At 37.0% G+C, this 17,949-nt stretch overlaps 5 protein-coding genes across 9 annotated transcripts; 4 read left to right on the forward strand and 1 right to left on the reverse strand.

Annotated features, from left to right (window-relative positions):
- The first annotated feature begins 864 nt into the window (after window positions 1-864).
- On the forward strand, window positions 865-4,803 carry LOC130503528 (uncharacterized). The gene has a single exon (XM_056998149.1). It carries the CDS (start codon window positions 865-867, stop codon window positions 4,801-4,803), a length of 3,939 nt encoding a protein of 1,312 aa, XP_056854129.1.
- A 246-nt stretch (window positions 4,804-5,049) lies between these two features.
- On the forward strand, window positions 5,050-7,439 carry LOC108855157 (ADP-ribosylation factor GTPase-activating protein AGD12). 4 transcript variants are annotated; one of them, XM_018628896.2, is made up of 9 exons: window positions 5,050-5,142; window positions 5,582-5,640; window positions 5,723-5,804; window positions 5,899-5,974; window positions 6,078-6,241; window positions 6,316-6,478; window positions 6,565-6,687; window positions 6,764-6,859; window positions 6,947-7,439. In XM_018628896.2, exons 2-9 carry the CDS (start codon window positions 5,598-5,600, stop codon window positions 7,226-7,228), a joined length of 1,029 nt encoding a protein of 342 aa, XP_018484398.1. In that variant the 5' UTR covers window positions 5,050-5,142; window positions 5,582-5,597; the 3' UTR covers window positions 7,229-7,439. The 4 variants fall into 4 exon arrangements, with proteins under 4 accessions (XP_018484398.1, XP_018484401.1, XP_018484399.1 ...); XM_018628899.2 differs by having other exon boundaries at window positions 6,568-6,687; XM_018628897.2 differs by having other exon boundaries at window positions 5,142-5,272.
- Window positions 7,440-7,448: 9 nt separating this feature from the next.
- Window positions 7,449-9,103, reverse strand: LOC130503530 (pentatricopeptide repeat-containing protein At4g21190-like). Of its 2 annotated transcripts, none has more exons than XM_056998151.1 (4): window positions 8,966-9,103; window positions 8,680-8,776; window positions 8,496-8,594; window positions 7,449-8,427 (listed from the first exon to the last, which is right to left on the reverse strand). In XM_056998151.1, exons 2-4 carry the CDS (start codon window positions 8,770-8,772, stop codon window positions 7,744-7,746), a joined length of 876 nt encoding a protein of 291 aa, XP_056854131.1. In that variant the 5' UTR covers window positions 8,773-8,776; window positions 8,966-9,103; the 3' UTR covers window positions 7,449-7,743. The 2 variants fall into 2 exon arrangements, with proteins under 2 accessions (XP_056854131.1, XP_056854132.1); XM_056998152.1 differs by having other exon boundaries at window positions 8,680-8,847; window positions 8,966-9,086.
- A 65-nt stretch (window positions 9,104-9,168) lies between these two features.
- Window positions 9,169-10,356, forward strand: LOC108855160 (uncharacterized). Its single transcript, XM_018628905.2, has 4 exons — window positions 9,169-9,306; window positions 9,485-9,556; window positions 9,819-9,923; window positions 10,053-10,356. The coding sequence occupies exons 1-4, from the start codon at window positions 9,184-9,186 to the stop codon at window positions 10,143-10,145; spliced, it is 393 nt and encodes a 130-aa protein (XP_018484407.1). The 5' UTR covers window positions 9,169-9,183; the 3' UTR covers window positions 10,146-10,356.
- Window positions 10,357-15,557: 5,201 nt separating this feature from the next.
- On the forward strand, window positions 15,558-17,945 carry LOC130503529 (gibberellin 2-beta-dioxygenase 8-like; the record flags this gene model as incomplete). Its single annotated transcript, XM_056998150.1, has 2 exons — window positions 15,558-16,067; window positions 17,771-17,945. Coding segments are annotated over exons 1-2 (630 nt in total), but the record flags the coding sequence as incomplete, so codon positions are not given.
- Between the last annotated feature and the right edge of the window lie 4 nt (window positions 17,946-17,949).

Genomic DNA, 17,949 nt, shown 5'->3' on the forward strand with positions numbered 1-17,949 from the left:
AGCGGAAGAAAGCGGCCAGCTAGAAACTACTGCTCTACGAATAGCCCGCCGAACTCTCAATGACAATGAGGAGCTACAAATCCCTGAATTATGCACATCTCCTGCTGAACACCGCAGCTTACCTATTCGTAAGGGCTCCCGTAACACTGAAAGGGAGATTGACGAACATCACTCCGGCCTAAGTGAACGGATACCAACCTCTCTCCGCTTGGGCCCATCCCCTGCAGTCATGAACATGGAGGATTCTCCAGGTGCTCAAAGTAATGACAGACTACCAGCAGTACAGAGGCTAGGCCCAATTCAACGAGAATCTGTAACAGGGGAGATTTCCCCTTTACACCAAAGCACTGAGAGAGTACCAGCCACCCTCCGGTTGGGTCCGGTTTTGCGTGATAGTGATACAGAGGAAGCACAACTGGAACAGAGAGCTCCCAAAAGAAAGCCAGGTCGCCCCCTAGGAAGTAAAAATGCTGCTAAGAGTACTAAGGTCTCTTCCAGGAAACCCGCCTCCCCTAAGACTGGCCCAAGTAGAAGGAAGGTGGCTCATCCAAAAGCCTCTCCCATCCGACGAAAAGTTCCTTCAGAAGTGAATATTAGGAGCAAGACATCGAAAGCAACCAAAACCAACAGAGGGGAGACGTCTAGAGCTGGACACAGACAGGACCGCTCGAATTCAGCATCAGAGAATGCTCCAATCATCAATATGATTCCGAGGTCTACTAAGCGCCGGGTGGATTTTCGGACTCCACCCCTCCCCGCTCCTTAGCTATAGTTAGCTGGAACTGTCAGGGGTTGGGGAATCCCCGAACAGTTCGACGGCTAGGAGATATATCTAAAAAGTATGATCCAGATATTATCTTCATTATGGAGTCCAAAAATCCCGACGACGTGGTGCGCAAGAAGCTCAAACATCTACTGACGCGATATGATAGCCATTATCTAGTCTCTCCGACAGGACATGGCGCGGGGGGTTTGGGTCTGTTCTGGAAACAGGAACTAGACCTTCAAATCTTAGACTCAAACTCTCATGTAATTGATACTCTCATATCTTTTGAAGGAAAAAGTTTTTTCTCCTCCTTTGTTCATGCTAGCACTGATCGAAACCAGAGGAATCTCTTATGGGACAGTTTGTTAGCCAAAGCTAACGGGCGCGAGGACCCATGGTTCGTAACCGGCGACTTTAATGATCTGATTTGTGGAGAGGAAAAGGATGGTGGCCCTGAAAGACCGGAAGGATCGTTCTCCGATCTCCGCACCTTTTTCTCAGAAGCTGATTTGTTTGACCTCCAGCACTCGGGAGATTTCTTGTCATGGAGAGGACAAAGAGGAGACCACCTGGTCCGCTGTAGGCTTGACAGAGCCGTATCAAACACACAATGGGCTGAGACTTTCCCTACTGCTCGCTGCGAGTATCTCGGTTTTGAAAGCTCGGATCACATGCCTATCATATCCTTTTTTGACAAAGGCAAACGTAGAAGGAGAGGCCTCTTCCGATATGACAGACGACTATGCAAAAATGAGGAAGCAAAGAAGGTCATCTCCAACTCCTGGAGTGCCGACAACGCCCAAACTGTCAGCGAGAAGCTCTCCTCTGCTCGGAGCGCTATCTCTGCATGGAATAAAACTCAGCACCGCAATAGCCAACGTGTCATAGAGCAAAAGAAATGGGAACTTAACAAAGCGTTATCTAGTCCAGCTAATGACACAGCCCTAATCCAAAACATCTCTGAAGCTCTCAATGCAGCTTATTTAGCAGAGGAAGAATATTGGAGGCAAAGGAGCCGCTTGCTTTGGTTGAAGCTCGGAGACCGAAACACCGGCTATTTCCATGCAACTACGAAGAGTAGAAAACGAGCAAACGGCTTCTCGGTCCTGGAAAAGGAAAATGGTGAAATGGTGTATAAGGAAGAAGAGATCATCTCTGTCATTGGGAATTATTTCCAGACGATATTCTCATCACAACCAGGGGACCGAGAAGAAGTAGTTAGACAAGGCCTGCACCCCATTGTTTCGGATGCAGAAAACACCTCCCTCACAGCCATTCCAACAGAGAAAGAAATCAAGGAAGCTGCATTCTCGATTCACGCGGATAAGGCACCGGGGCCCGATGGGTTCTCAGCGGGTTTCTTCCACACCCATTGGGAGGAGATAAGTCAGGATATAGTGCGTGAGGTGCAAGGATTCTTTGCGGGTGAATCACTACCGGAGGGGATTAATGACACGCATATACGTCTTATTCCGAAGATTTCCCTGCCGCAGAAAGTATCCGATTACAGGCCGATTGCCCTCTGCAATGTCTACTACAAAATCTACTCCAAGATTCTCACAAGACGACTCCAACCGCTGATGGAAAAGCTTATTTCTGAGAATCAATCCGCCTTTGTCCCGGGACGTGCGATCGGCGATAATATATTGATCACCCATGAGGTCCTTCATTATCTCAAAACCTCTAAGGCGGAGCAGAGATGTGCAATGGCGGTTAAGACGGACATGAGTAAAGCTTACGACCGACTCGAATGGGAGTTTATCTCGCTAGTGCTGCTTCGGTTGGGATTCCACCGAGACGTGGTTAGATGTATAATGCAGTGTATCACATCAGTTACATACTCCTTCCTCATTAACGGCTTGCCTAGAGGGATGGTAGTACCGAGCCGGGGTATCCGTCAAGGAGATCCCCTTTCTCCCTACATATTTATAATGTGTAGTGAAGTTCTCTCGGGATTATGTAACCGAGCGCAAGAAGAAGGGTCACTCCAAGGTCTTCGAGTGGCTAGAGGTAGTCCCCGACTAACTCACCTGTTCTTCGCGGACGATACAATGTTCTTCCTCCAAGCTGATAAGGAGAATTGTGCATCTCTTCAGACCATCTTACGTAAGTACGAGCAAGCTTCTGGCCAGTCGATTAGCAAGGCAAAGTCAGCCATCACGTTTTCCCGTAAAACTCCGGCGTCCTTAAAAGTGATGATCAAGAACGAGCTGCAAATAGAGAACGAGGGAGGAAATGGCAAATATCTAGGCTTACCGGAACACTTCGGCCGGAGAAAAAGAGATCTTTTTTCATCCGTTGTCGACCGTATAAAGCAGAAAGCACGAGGACGATCAAACAGATATCTCTCCGCTGCTGGGAAATTAGTGCTTCTGCAAAGTGTCCTTTCGGCCATCCCCTCGTATTCCATGTCTTCTTTTATGCTCCCAGTGTCGCTCTGTAAACGGATTCAATCTGCGGTGACTAGGTACTGGTGGGATAACGATGAAAACTCCAGAAAAATGGCATGGATCTCCTGGGAACACATGGCGAAACCAAAGGCAATAGGTGGGCTAGGCTTTCGAGATTTCCAAAACTTCAATATCTCGCTACTGGCGAAGATAGGATGGAGGCTTCTCCAGAACCCAAATAGCCTATTAGCCAGGACTCTCTTTGGGAAGTATTGCTCTGACAGCAACGTTCTCTCCGTCTCCGTAACATCGTCTTGCTCCCATGGATGGAGAAGCATTTTATTGGGGAGGGACTTGCTTATAAAGAACCTAGGTTGGACGATAGGGAATGGAACATCAGTGAACGTCTGGTCGGACCCTTGGCTCAGCTTAACCTCCCAACTCCTGCCAATGGGACCGCCGAATGAATCGCAAAAGGAGCTCACAGTCTCTGAATTTATTGACCCTGTCACTCGAGCATGGGACATCCCGAAGATCCGACATGTCATCCCTGAGTATGAAGATAAGATCATGTGTATCTATCCAAGTTTGACCGGGGCTCCGGATAAACTAATCTGGTTAGGTACTAAGTCCGGAGAATATTCGACGAAATCTGGTTACTTCTTTGCTGTTGATGATGCTGAAAACAGAGAACTTCTGCAACTCCAAGGCCCCAAGTGGAAATCAAGTGTATGGAACCTAAGTTGTGCACCAAAGGTTAAAATTTTTTCATGGAAAGCCCTTAAGGGAGCTCTTCCCGTCGGAGAGAGGCTAGCACAACGACAGGTCCCTGCCGATCCGAGATGTAAACGCTGTGGCAGCTCTGAATCTATTATTCACCTATTATTCCAGTGCAGGTTTGCGCAACAAGTCTGGCAGCTTGCCCCTTTAGCGACGACCCTGGATGTCAGTGGAACATTAGATTTATTGGCTAGCTGGGATGAGCTCTGCTCCATCAATTGCCTTCCACCTGCAGGAGTTACATCGAGCGCTCTCGTTCCTTGGGTTTGTTGGAACATCTGGAAAGCCCGGAACAAGTTCGTCTTTGAAGGTCACTCTGCCTCACCGGAGGAAACCCTATCCACAGCTATTGCACTTGCACGAGAATGGAGCTTGGAAGTGAAAAAAGAATCTGCAATCGGAACCAAGAAAACCCCACAACAGGTCACCGCTCCACCAGGAACTATTGTTATACGATCAGATGCTGCGTGGTCCTCAGTTACACGCAATGCGGGATTGGGCTGGGTTGTTCTTACACCAGACGGTAGTCGCTCTTTCAGCTCACCAAGACACTCTGTTCTCTCACCCCTAGTGGCGGAGGGCTTGGCTCTTCGTGAGGCTGTTCGTACTAGTGCATCTCTTGGCTTGAAGAAAGTGAGCTTTGAATCTGATTCATCGCAACTTGTGCAGGCAATGAGGACGGAATCGCTCTCAAAAGAGCTCCTCATCTTGATGGCTGATATATTCTCCTTTGTTTCAGCTTTTGAATTTGTATGTTTCTCATGGATTCCCCGAGAAAGGAATTCCATTGCAGATAGTTTGGCAAAGGATGCATTGATTGTATCTGAACTCCAAGTGGTTGGTGATGACTTTATAGCTCCCAACTAATTCCCCTTTTTAATAGAAATGTGTTTCAAAAAAAAAAAGTCTCTTAACATTTATAGAGATATCTAATGAGAAAAGGAAACAATAATAAAGCTGACAACGAACTACAACTAACGACAATAATTAAAAGGAAATGTATCTGGGTATTTGACCCTTGACATGGCCATACGTTACAACTTTCAAACTTTAACAGTTCAACGATTAAATGAGGAAAAATTAAAAAGTAAAAGAGAGCGGGCACGTAGTTGTCAATATGTTGTAGATAATAATTAAATTATTTGGTTCATCTGAAAAGTTTGTGTAAGAAAGAAAGAAAGAATCTCTCTGTCTCTCTTCTCATTGGTAAGACTAACTAAGAGCGCTCAAATCCAATCTATATCTCCTTTGTTCCAATACCGTACATGTTCTTCTTATTCCCTTTCATAAAATTTTAATCTGTTTTTCCTTCGATTTTGTGGGACTTTGGTTCTCTGTAAGTCGACTTTTTTCTTCTTGTTGTTCGTGTTTCATCATTGAAATGATTTTGTTTGGGCCATGTCAACAAAAAGATTCGAACTCTTTTTTGGTGCTCTATCAACTATTTTTGAATTCTTTGGGTTTATCCCTTTGTGTCTATCTGTGTATTGAAAACGAAATGTTCTTGGTGATTCTGTGGCTTTGGTTCCAAAAAACATGTTTGGTCTTGAAATTTTCAAAGCAGAGCTTGATGATATATTATAAAAAAAAATGATTTTAAACTTTTTGATGTTTTCTAACATGATTGTTGTTTGATGATTGTTAGCTTTTTTAGAAGAGCAATGAGTTATTATTCTGCAGCCGGACATGGAAAGCCTGGCTCAGGTATTACCTTTGTTTAAAATTATTTTCTTAACCATATGATGTGGTTTAGCATTTATATGAATCTTCATTGTTGCTTTCACAGGTAAAAGGAGAATAAGGGAGCTTTTAACTCAATCTGATAACCGATTCTGCGCTGATTGTGGTTCCCCTGATCCTAAGTGGGCGTAAGTCATCCCTGTTAACGCACCTACTAACAATTTGTTCTAACAGTTAGCAGTGCAACCGCATCCTTAAAGTGTTAACTGACTTTTATTACAGGTCAGCAAATATCGGAGTATTCATATGCTTAAAATGCTGCGGTGTCCACAGAAGCCTCGGCACTCATATCTCAAAGGTGATGGATTGTCTCTTTGCTTTCTTTTTTACTATTTATATTTGATTCTTGGCAGAATCTTTTTTTCCAAGTTTATTGATAGTTTGAGAGAGGTTGTATCCAGGTCTTGTCTGTGACATTAGATGAATGGTCAGATGAAGAAGTGGATTCTATGATCGAAATTGGAGGCAATGCCTCTGCCAATTCAATCTACGAGGCATTTATACCTGATCGTTTCTCCAAGCCTGGACCTGATGCTACTCATGACCAACGTATGAGGTTTATCAGGTAGGTTTTTGCTAAAAAACCTGAACAAAACAGTCTTTTGTTTATACCAAACATCATTCATATTTTACTGTCAGGTCAAAATATGAGCTCCAAGAGTTTCTGAAACCAAGCTTGCGGATCACATCCACGAAGGTCACTAGTACAAAGAGTTCATCATCATCATCATCATATCTTTCCTCAAGCCTATCTAAAAAGTTTATCGATAGCTTTCGTACAAACCCATCATCACAACAGCCGGTATAGTATATATACGCTTCTGAACTTGGACATTGTTCTCAGTCTTTTTTTTGGTATTGGAAAAAACTTTAAAAAAACAATGACAGCAGCTTGAAGGCATGGTTGAGTTCATTGGATTGTTGAAGGTTACTCTCAAGAAGGGTACCAATTTAGCTGTCCGAGATATGATGACAAGTGATCCCTATGTTAAGTTGACTCTAGGACAACAGGTAAAAAAACTAATTTAAATTCTTGCAAGGTAAGAAGGGTTATTTCATTCCCTGATCTTTTTCATCTTATTACCAGTCTGTACAATCAACTGTAAAGAAGAGCAACTTAAACCCGGTCTGGAACGAGGAACTCATGCTCTCTGTCCCTCATAACTATGGCTCAGTGAAGTTGGTAAAAAGAACATTACATCCAAATCAGTTTCTACTTGATACAAGTTTTTTTTTACTTTAAGGGTTGTTTGGTGGTGTGATTATGCAGCAAGTGTTTGATTATGACACATTTTCTGCGGACGACATAATGGGAGAAGCAGGGATTGATATACAACCACTGATTACATCTGCAATGGCTTTTGGGGATCCTGAAATGTTTGGAGATATGCAGATTGGTAAATGGCTGAAGTCGCATGACAATGCTCTTATAGAGGACAGCAGCATCAACATTGCAGATGGGAAAGTGAAACAAGAGGTTAAGATCAAGCTTCAGAATGTTGAGTCTGGTGAGTTAGAACTAGAAGTGGAGTGGCTGTCTCTTGAGTCTTGACCAACAATATAACAAACTGTTATAGACTCATTCAAAATATATATGGAAAAAGAGTGTTATTGTTTGAGAAAATGTGAAACTTCAATCTTGAAAACTCTCATTTGGTGTTTGTGTTGTAGTGCTTCTTTTTACAGGTTTAGACCGTTTGTATTAACTCAGATGGATTAATATTGTTTTAATCCTTTTTTTACACAAACAACCCTGTTTAGAACCATGACACTGAACAAACACAAAAGCCACTCTAAACTGAAATACAATAGTTTTTTTTTTTGCCTTCAAAGCTTACACAGTGACACTCAAAAGGCTTCACGTTGACTCTTCATTGTATCTTGTTTTGACTATTCTAAGCTCTTTGCTAGTAACCTAAGAACGGTCCAAAAAAGCTTCACTGAATAACTTTGGCTGTTCATCTCTTTTTCTTGCAAATGATCCAACAGGCAGATACAATCTTAACAAGAGTCCAAATGATCAAGACATGGTTCTCCAGAAGTTCTCATTTTTCCTTGATTCCTACCCTAAAGCTCTTCTTCTTCTTCTTCCTCTTCACTGAGATCTTCACCAACCTTGTTTGGTTCCTTGTCTGACAACAACATTTCAGATTTACTCTCAATCTCATCATCACTGCTGAAGCCTCCTTCACCTTCACTTAGCTCACTTAGCTGCTTGGCCTTGACCTTAACGCGTCTTCCTTTAATATACCTGAACTCCCACTGCGGTGGAGGATACTTCTTCACAAGCTTCTCGTACTTATCCTTCATCCCAAGTTTCAAAAACACTTTCCCAACCATATTCACAATCGCAACGTTCGGTTTCACTCCAAGCTCCTCCATGTCAGCAAACACCTCGAAGAGCTTGTGGTGCATATCTCTCTTGTAATAGATAGCGATCATCTTGTTGAAGAACTTTCTGGGAGTTCCTTGCAAATGCTCCATGAAGAGTTTGTTCCAAAGCTCCTCGGCTTCGTCGAGACGGTCGTCTTCGGCTAGAGCGTTGAGCAAGGAGAAGTAAGTCCCCATGGTCCTCCCTTGGCCTTTGCTCAGCATCCATTTAGTCACCTGAACGATCTTCTTCCACTCTCTCTCGTCTTGGAGAATGGCTAAAGCCTTCTTGACGGTGACGAGAGGGAAGTCTAGCTCCCAGGCGATGAAGGAGTCGAGGGCTCCGTAGACTTCTTCTTTAACGTTGGAGAGTTCTTTAATCTGTGCAGATAACAAAGAGAGTAAACAACATGAATGAAGAGAGAGAGAGAGAGTAGAGTATTATTTACACAAGCAATCATTTTGGCAGACTTGGAGATAGTTCCGATTCTCTTTCTTGTTTTCCAGACTCGAGGGGAACGAGGCCTTGGACCTCTAGCAGCACAAACCTGAAGAAGTAATCGAGTTGTTTGAAATAGAATGTTAAGAACATTGCTCTTGAAAGAGACTTAAGAAGAGAAAGGGGGTACGAACCACAACGTTGATAGGTCTCTTGGAGAAGAGTTTGGTTGATTCCTTTGTTTGAGGAGGAAGAGAAGGTGGTAGTGAATATCTCAAACAAATCATCCTTCTGAGGAATCAAATTCAAACCAACGTCTAAAGTTGAAAGCTTTTTATCCTTTTCAAGTTACAATTCACACACTATGTATGCATAACAGATTGAAAACACCAGAAAATAATCAACCACAGGAGATATGTTGTAGAAGCTGGATATTATTGACGTATTCTAGGGAATCAAAGAGCATACTGTTCAACTTACATGTGGATTCTTCACAGTTAGGCAGAAAGCTAGGATGATTCTTCTTCTTCTTCGCTGCTCTCTCTCTCTCTGTGTTCTCCACGTTCCCTCTACTACTGTCTACTTCTCATCCAAAAAAACACACGAAACGCTGCGTTTAGAGAAAATGGACAAGGCCCATTAACTTAAAAAGGGTAGTAAGGCCCATTAACTTAAAAAGGGTACTAAGGCCCATTAATATGAAAAGTTTGACCCGGCTCTGTTCTTGTAACTCCATTGACTCTGTTTCGCCCATTTCAGCGATTCTGAGTTGTATTCTAGCTCTCTCAATCTCAGGTCATCGGATACCAAATCAAATCAAGGTAACTTAAAATTCTTTTGCTCTTCGTGGCTCGTCTTCAATTAGGTCATAAACTTTGGGGAGAGTTGAATCCTTGATCTTATAACTCATGACGCTGATTGAGATCAGATCTTGGCTTCAAATCTTCGTTTCTGCTTTTTTTTTTAACCATTAGTTTTGTGTTTTTTGTGTTCTTACAGAACTTAAAAAAAAGGAAAGAAAGAAAGATGCATCCTCCACTTACACCACACAGGCATCCAATGTGTCTCGAGGTTAGTTCTTCTCTCACTTCATTCATACTTTATGTTTGTTGTAACCTCTCTTTGAGAATAAGATCCTAGCTTTTTATTCTTTTGCTATTATATGAGCTTTTTGTAAATATTGCAATGCACTTATAATAACAGTTATGGATTCAAGCTACTAGAACTGTATATACATTTTTTCTTGGCTAGATAACATATCTTTTGCCATTTTTAATCAAAAGGGATGACGACCTCTTCTGGTATTCTTACTAATTCTTGTTGTTTTTTCCAGATAATTGAGGAATTCCAAAAGTGTCATTTAGATCATCCGATTGGAAAATTCTTTGGAGACTGTACAGAGCTCAAAGTAAAGCTTCTTCATTGTTTCCGCCAAGAGGTAACTTACTAATACAGCCAACCTACTTACATTGTCTAAGAGGAAATTAAACCAAATTATTCAATTCTTTGGGTGGGGGTTGTAGTAATTACGTTAACTTATTAGATATATCTTTCAACATTTATGCAGAAAGCTGTTAAGCGGAAGGTAAATTTCGAACAAAGCAAGAAACTTCAAGAACGACTGAAAGCTATAAGGAAGGAAGAAAATGCAGAGGCTTGAGAGCATTGTTGGCTCCTTATCTCAGATATGTTGTATTTTTTTTTTTTTTCAAAACAAAACACGTTTCTTACGATGATATTGAGTAGGGCTTCTTAGGATTTGAAATGAAATGAGGTATATTTATTGGAGTACCAAGTAGCTTACACAACTTCATTCATTGTGGCTACAAAATAATATTTGCATTCGAAGCAGAATGTTAGAAGCTCCTCTCCTCTGAATTTTGCAGTTTTGTCTCTCTCCTTTTTTTTTTTTTGAAAGTAAACTATTATACAAGATACAAACTTCGCTCATTAAGTGTTTGGCGGGATCTTAACGTTTAAGAGTGTTCTGTAATCAAGCTCGTTGGGTTGATTCTCGTGGTCCGGTCCATCAACCATTCCACAAACACCAGAAAACGATGTTACATATTGAGATACCCTTTAGCTTCTCTGTCACGGCTGTATGTTGAAGAGGTGAATCGTCAGGTGATTGACATCAGCTGTCCGATCGATTGAGCCGAAAGGAGAGAAATACAAAATAATGCTCTTTTATGTTCTGATTAATGTTTAACAGGTGGAGTGTCGTCGCAAGAAAAGATCAATAATATTTTACCCTCTGTTGAAAGATTAATTTTTTAGAATTTTTTTTGTGAGATACATTTTTAAAATTCTTTATGCATTTTGATTATGTATAAATGGTAAATGTAAAATATACGTTTTTAAAGCAGAAATTATTTAATATTTTAGTGAATAGAATAACATTAGTTTGTTATGATTCAAATACACAGTGAAAAACCTCTATAATTTAATAATATTGATACTACATCAAAACTATAATTTTTTATTAATTTATAGAAATTATTAATTTATCGATATATTAGTTGAACCAAAAATTCAATTTGACACTATAAAATTATATTAATTTATAAAAAAATTTAGTGTATATTAATTTATAGAGTATTAATTTAAAGAGGTTATACTGTAGTAAGTTTGTTAAATCTGTCTATTGGCACGTGGTCTGGAACGTCGAACTTATTCTAGAAGTCAACATAAACAGAGCTGCCATTTGATTGATCAATTTATTGCACAAGTACCAAGAAGAGTTGTTTTTCTAGCAGCAAAACATCAATTGTCATTGACTGATTGTTCTGTGCAACTATTTGATGAAAATAAATGCATGTGCTTTTAAGGTAGTCGCCACGTATGAACCGACAAAGGCTTCAGGGTAACAGTTAGTCTGTTGGACCTAGTTCTAATCATCACATGCTTTGTTTTTGTTTTCTAATTTCATTGACCAGAAACCATCTCCACATTTTTCATTCACTAGTACCACAAAATTAAATTGACGCAAGGTCAAAGTCATGGTCGACATGGTGTTGTCACTAATTAATAAGTTATTCTTCCAGTTTCATAAAAGAAAATGTTTTAACGGTTCCCTATCGTGTCAGCCCTCCTCATGATATATTCTTGAAGGCGTCCTGAAACCAAAATAATGATATATCGCTATTGAACAACTTCCAGTGAGATGGATGCTTCATAATGGTTATCCAGTGCCACATGATATGTTGACGTTCTGTGATTGACTCATCATTTGGATCATGTCAAGATGATTAGTAATGATCTATGAGCGAGATGTGAAAAGAAATCTGATTGGAGATCAACAGTATCACTCCAATTCTCAAGACATAACCGAGTAACTCCTAGTGTAGGTCGACAGTATTAATTGGAACATATGGTTTTCTAGACTCTGTTAGAATGACTTGGAGAAGCAATACTACATGCTCTACATTTTCTAATATTTTTTTTTTTTTTGTAAAAAGGGCTACATTTTCTAATATCCTTAGTTGCATGAGCTTGTTTAGGAACTCTTACGACAATTGATTCAGTTGGCTACACATACACGACTATAGCTGTTTGTAGGTTTTAAAGGTACACAAATATCAAATTTATATTCATGAGAGTTTGCAATTTTTTTTTTAAAAAACTATAGTTTATATGGTATATATCTTTTTGTTGCTCCTTTGTGTAAGGGGTGTTAGCGTTAGATCGTTCTTTGGATAGATAAACTATATATTGGGAAAATGTGGGATCAGCATTTTGATATATATTTTAGGCCAATGACATGAAAAAAGGACATTTAAATTTTCAGTTGTTTGAAATTAGCAAGTTTAATACTGAACTATCACTTCCACAATTTTTTTTTCCAACTAATAGTTTACTTGTAAAATTAGTGACTTTGAGTTAAGACGATTTTCAGCGACGACAGAATTAAGATTTGAATTTGAATCCAGCCCAACTACGGACACAAATATCACCAGAAAATTACATTTTCTGTTGGAAATCGTCTTCACTCAAAGTTAAGGTTTGAATTTAGAGATTTCCAATTTTTTCTAATTTAGTGACGAGGATAATTGATACTCCCTCTGTTTCATAATACATGTCATTCTAACTTTTTTTCTTGTTTTACAAAAAGTGTCATTTTACAATTCTAATGCAAATTATACTTAATTTTAGCTGAAAATTAGCAAACTGCATTGATTTTATAAATAATTTTATTTATCTCAAATATTATTGGTCAGAGAGGTGTAATTAATAACAAATTACATATATTTCCAATCATTTTTTTAATTTGTGTGAAAAAATGTCAAAGTGACACATATTTAGAAACATAGGGAATATAAAACTAACGAGAATCGTTTATGATTTAACCGTTAACTTTTTAGTAGTCAATTTAAAATCATGCAACTAATAGTTTAGTGCTCCCTCCGTTTCAAATTAGTTTGCGTTGTAGAGTAGACTTTTCTTTTCATAATAAGTGTCGTTTTAGAATTTCAATACAAAATTTATTGAAAATATTCTCCTGATTATTTTTCTATTGGTTGGGGTATGGTTAGATATATTGGTAATGATGTTTTTATTTGAAAATATATAAAACTAAATGTTTTTTAATCTGTGTGCATGAGCTTAAAACATAGGATTAGAAAATAGATCTAGGTTTAGAGTGTATCAAAAAAGTGTTCCAAAAAGATTAGAGTATGTATTTAGGTCTAATATTTATGACGTGGGATTAGAGTATGGATTTAAACTTTTTAATTAATAATGTTTTGAAGATTTTTTTTCATTGTGTGATATTTTGTGGTTTTGTTTGAGCTATCTAGAATTTTTCCAGCTAAAAGCATGTCCAAATCTTGATTATCATCAGTAGTAATATGACATAAGGGAATAATCCTATTTTTATTATTTGCTCACTCGTGTAGGACCTCTCAAGTCTTACCACACAATAGATTTTAATTTAGTCTACTACAAAATAGTTTTAGTGGCGTAACTCTGTACGTCATACTATATGTATTAATTAATTAATTATATAAAGTCCATAAACAAATATTGTAGGACTAGGATAAACCGCTAAAACTAAAGTCATGAAGCAATTATAGCTGAAAATGATATGTAGACTAATCAGCAAAGTGCCTTCCCAGGCTTTACTTAAATCATCACTTTCTTGAACTGCTATTTTTCTTCATTTATCTACGTGTATATGTATATAAGGATGATAAATAAAAGCGGCCACAAAATAAGCAGGAAAAAAAAACGTCGGTAATCCCACAGCCATTCTTCCTTTTGCCTTTCCATGGATGCATCATGCAAGCAACCAATTGTGTAAAACCTTTTCTTGGATCAAATGTCTAAAACCTTTATTTTATCATGATTAACCACATATTAGTGAATTGCAAAAAAGGAAAATGTTATGTGAGAATTATGATTATATAGAAGAAACGAAATGCTGTGGAAAATTTATTGGATGATAACTATAATACATAAAAGAATAACTGAATGAACCGGATATATATATGTACACATATTGGTGTGAGAACTGAGAAGTTAATTTTTTTTTTGTCAACTGAGAACTGAGAAGTTAATTTATACACTGAAAGTAAGCAAGTGAATATACATTCAAATTGTGTTGCTGCTGACCCGTTCCCATTGACATCATCTTTAATGTATTCTTACTTTTCTTTTAAAGTTGAAGATTTGGAACATATAAAAGATTTTTGTTCTGATCCAATGTATTCTTCCTTTTTAAATAAAAATATTTTATCTTTTATGAGTAGCATACTCTATTTATAAAAATAAAAATTACTCATTTATCTTAATTTTACAATTTTGTATAAAATATTATTAAAAATAAAACATTTAGTGTCTAAAAATTACATTGCATCATTAAAACATAATTGTTTTGGTTTAGCCATTGATATTGATCTACTTTTATCTCACAAATGATCAACAAATATTTTTCATAAAAGTACAAAACTATAAATTTTGACCTTTTTGACTAAGTAACCAACTGTCTACAACTTTTGACTAACTTTAGATACTCTGATTTCTTGGAGGGAAAGAGATTGGTTCCTTAAAAGCGTGTCATACCCCAGGATAAACATTTGATATAAATTTCATTTTATCGTTGGGGATATAATCTCATATAAAGATCAATTAGTTCAGAAAATAGAGAATAAAATGTGTAACCGTCACCGATGCCATATAGCAAGAAAGCAAAATAAAAGTCGTCTTCCTTTTCCCTTGGTCCCCAAGCTTCTCTAGCTTCCAAAAGTTTCGGCGGATGAGTTCAAACTACAGATTCTAGATTAAATGATTAATGCATATTATAGTGCATACTAATGTTTTTAAATTAGTTGGTCTTATCCAATGAAGCGAGACTTACTGATTAGTCTTTTGATTAATAACTGATTATGCTAAAAATAAAAAATTATTTGAAGAAGAAAATAAAAGAGAAAAAAAGAATTAAAAAAACAACTGTACAACATAGAAGGAAGTGAAAAACATGAGAAACCAAAGACGGTGTCCAGACAATCAAATATTCAAACCTTTAAATATGAAACAGCATCATGTTCTTCAAGACAGCACCATCTTAATTTATTCTAGTAATATCAAATTTATTGATCTCCATTATCGTATCTTGTCTACCATATGCTATACAAATATAGACATTAAATCCATATCATATATATTTTCCTACGATTTTCCTTTAATTGCTATCAAATTATCCATCTTACCAATATATGACAGAACAATCTCAATTTTTTTTTTTTACTTTGATAAGTATCAAAATTCCAAATATAAATTAATTGCTACCCAACTCATCTAGACGTTGCAAAAAGATGTGCTTACTATATAATTGTCTTATTATTGTCTAGTCATTAACAAACAACAACTCGTGTTAAGTAATTAAGGTCAATGGGCGGCAAACAATATTTATTTTCTTTTTCAAAAAGTTATTTTTTATTATCAACATGGGATTATACTAAAATCAAAACATGAACAAATTGCACTCATACACACAATATATGCATATAGGTAGGTGGACGTGTATATAAATGTAAGGATTGTGTCTCTCTTCACAACACATATTTTGATAACCTTCATCGTAATCATCTCTAACTTTCACTCATCTTGATAGATTTCTTTTGATACTCATGGATCCACCATTCAACGAAATATACAAAAACCTTTTGTTTAAGCAGATCACAAACACAGAAAACAATGTTCCCCAAATACCCTTTAGCTTTTCTGTCACGGCTGTCGTGGAAGAGGTGGAGCTTCCAGTGATTGACGTCAGCCGTCTGATCGGTGGAGCCGGGAAGGAGAGGGAGAAATGTAAGGAAGAGATTGCTAGAGCCTCGAGGGAGTGGGGATTTTTCCAAGTTATAAACCATGGAATATCAATGGATGTGTTGGAGAAGATGAGACAAGAGCAAATTAGGGTATTTAGGGAACCCTTTGACAAGAAAAGTAAGTCGGAGAGGTTCTCCGCGGGGAGTTACCGGTGGGGAACTCCGTCAGCCACTTGTCTCCGGCAGCTTTCTTGGTCGGAAGCATTTCATGTTCCCATGACAGATATTTCGGACGACAAGGATTTCACTACCCTCAGGTACACATATTTTTACTGAATAATTAATCTACTTATTTTAAACAATGTCAATTTTGTTTTGAAAATTAATGAAGTATTTTTCAGTTCCAAGATGGGAAAAAGTTACACTTACACAACATCAGCTAGAGACTATCTAGCTAGTGTTTCTTGGATTGATAATGACTACATATGATAAAATGTTTGATTAATGTAAGTGTTTGACTATTAGTAACATAATCTTCAGAGAAAAAATTATTAAATAGTCAAATATTCGGAGTACGGGAGACGAACACTCCAATTTTAATTCAATACTAGATTTTGATACGCAAAATCGTGTGGAACTGTTGATTTTCATTTTGTATACATAAATATTTAGAATGGTAAAATAAAGAAAATCAAATATTTAGAATTAAAATAATAGGATTACATTTAATAAAGATTCAAATAATAATAGGGAATCAAATATCAGTTTGTTAATCAATCCAGTTTTGTAAGAGTCGATGGTTATGTTAAGAGTGATATATTATTAAACCATATTCTTAATAATAAATAAGTGATAATTGATTTTTAATGAAGATTTCGTTTTTAAAAAAATCACACATAAATTGAGATTGTGATTTTTATTTTAATATATAAGATTTGACGGTTTTGAAGGATATATAGAGTATTGTCATTTATATTTAAATTAGTGTTGTTTGGCGCCCATTAACTAAAGAAAATCCTACAAAAATAAAGTTATGGGGCATTCGTCAAAGATTTATTTCCATCTCTCATGCGTTTCTGTGTTCTCTCGTTTGAGTACTATTTTATGTCTAGTTTCTATATATCAAGTTGGCATGTGAAATACAATGTATAAATAAATATTAGTAGTGCTTTTTAAAAGATAAGAAAATATAGACGCAATCTTAGCATAGTTAAGTAATTAAGCCCTAGCTAGGTATATGTTGTTTCTATTCTTTGACTCCTCGTAAGCCTAAGAATTTCATCAACTTTCAAATTCTGTAACATGTGCTATCATTGCTTATTTCGAAAATGGCCTGCTATTTTGCTGCACCAACACTCGGAATTATTTTGTAAACATTAACGTCATTATATTTCTTATGCAAACAAAAATATTTATACTTTGTTTTTGATAGAAAACTAGATTTTGGTTCTTTGTAGAAGCGGGAATTTCTTTTTATGTTATAGTTTTTATAAATAGGAATTAAGTATGTTGACATTTTATTTGATTTAAATGTATTATAGATTTATTAAATTTTTTATCTGTTTAAAAGATGGATATTGTTTCTTAACTTATATATTTTTTTGTATGAGAAATATTATTTACAAATAAACTTTGATGTTAAGATAGTTTTTTTTTTGGAACAAATGTTTAAGAGTTTTACGTCACTAAATGATTTTACAGTTTTTATGTGATAAATATATAATTAGTCATGTTATTATTTAGCGACAACTATTTAGTGATAAGTTCATCTAATGATCTAAATATACTTTGTTATTATAACTCAGTTCATAGTTTCTTCAGTTTTGTCTTTTGTCGTTCAATAATTTGGCTGTAGAAAAGAATCAACAATACATGGTTTTCGCAAATGTTTCACTTTTATGATTTTCTCCATTTCGAAGTATTCCACAAAATTAAACATGACTTGTTATGACTCTAATATATATAATTCTCCTTAATTATAATATGGTTCATGTCATAATTATTGTCTTTTATATCACAGCTCAACAATGGAGAAATTTGCTTCAGAATCAGAGGCTCTAGCATACACTTTGGCAGAGATTCTTGCAGAAAAATCAGGAAGAAAATCAAATTTCTTCCAAAGAAAAATGTGTAAGAAACACATGTTATCTAGGATGAACCGTTATCCACCTTGTCCAAAACCATCAGAGGTGTACGGTT

This window comes from Raphanus sativus, unplaced genomic scaffold, assembly GCF_000801105.2.
Source record: "Raphanus sativus cultivar WK10039 unplaced genomic scaffold, ASM80110v3 Scaffold1001, whole genome shotgun sequence".
In the NCBI taxonomy this organism is placed as follows: domain Eukaryota; kingdom Viridiplantae; phylum Streptophyta; class Magnoliopsida; order Brassicales; family Brassicaceae; genus Raphanus; species Raphanus sativus.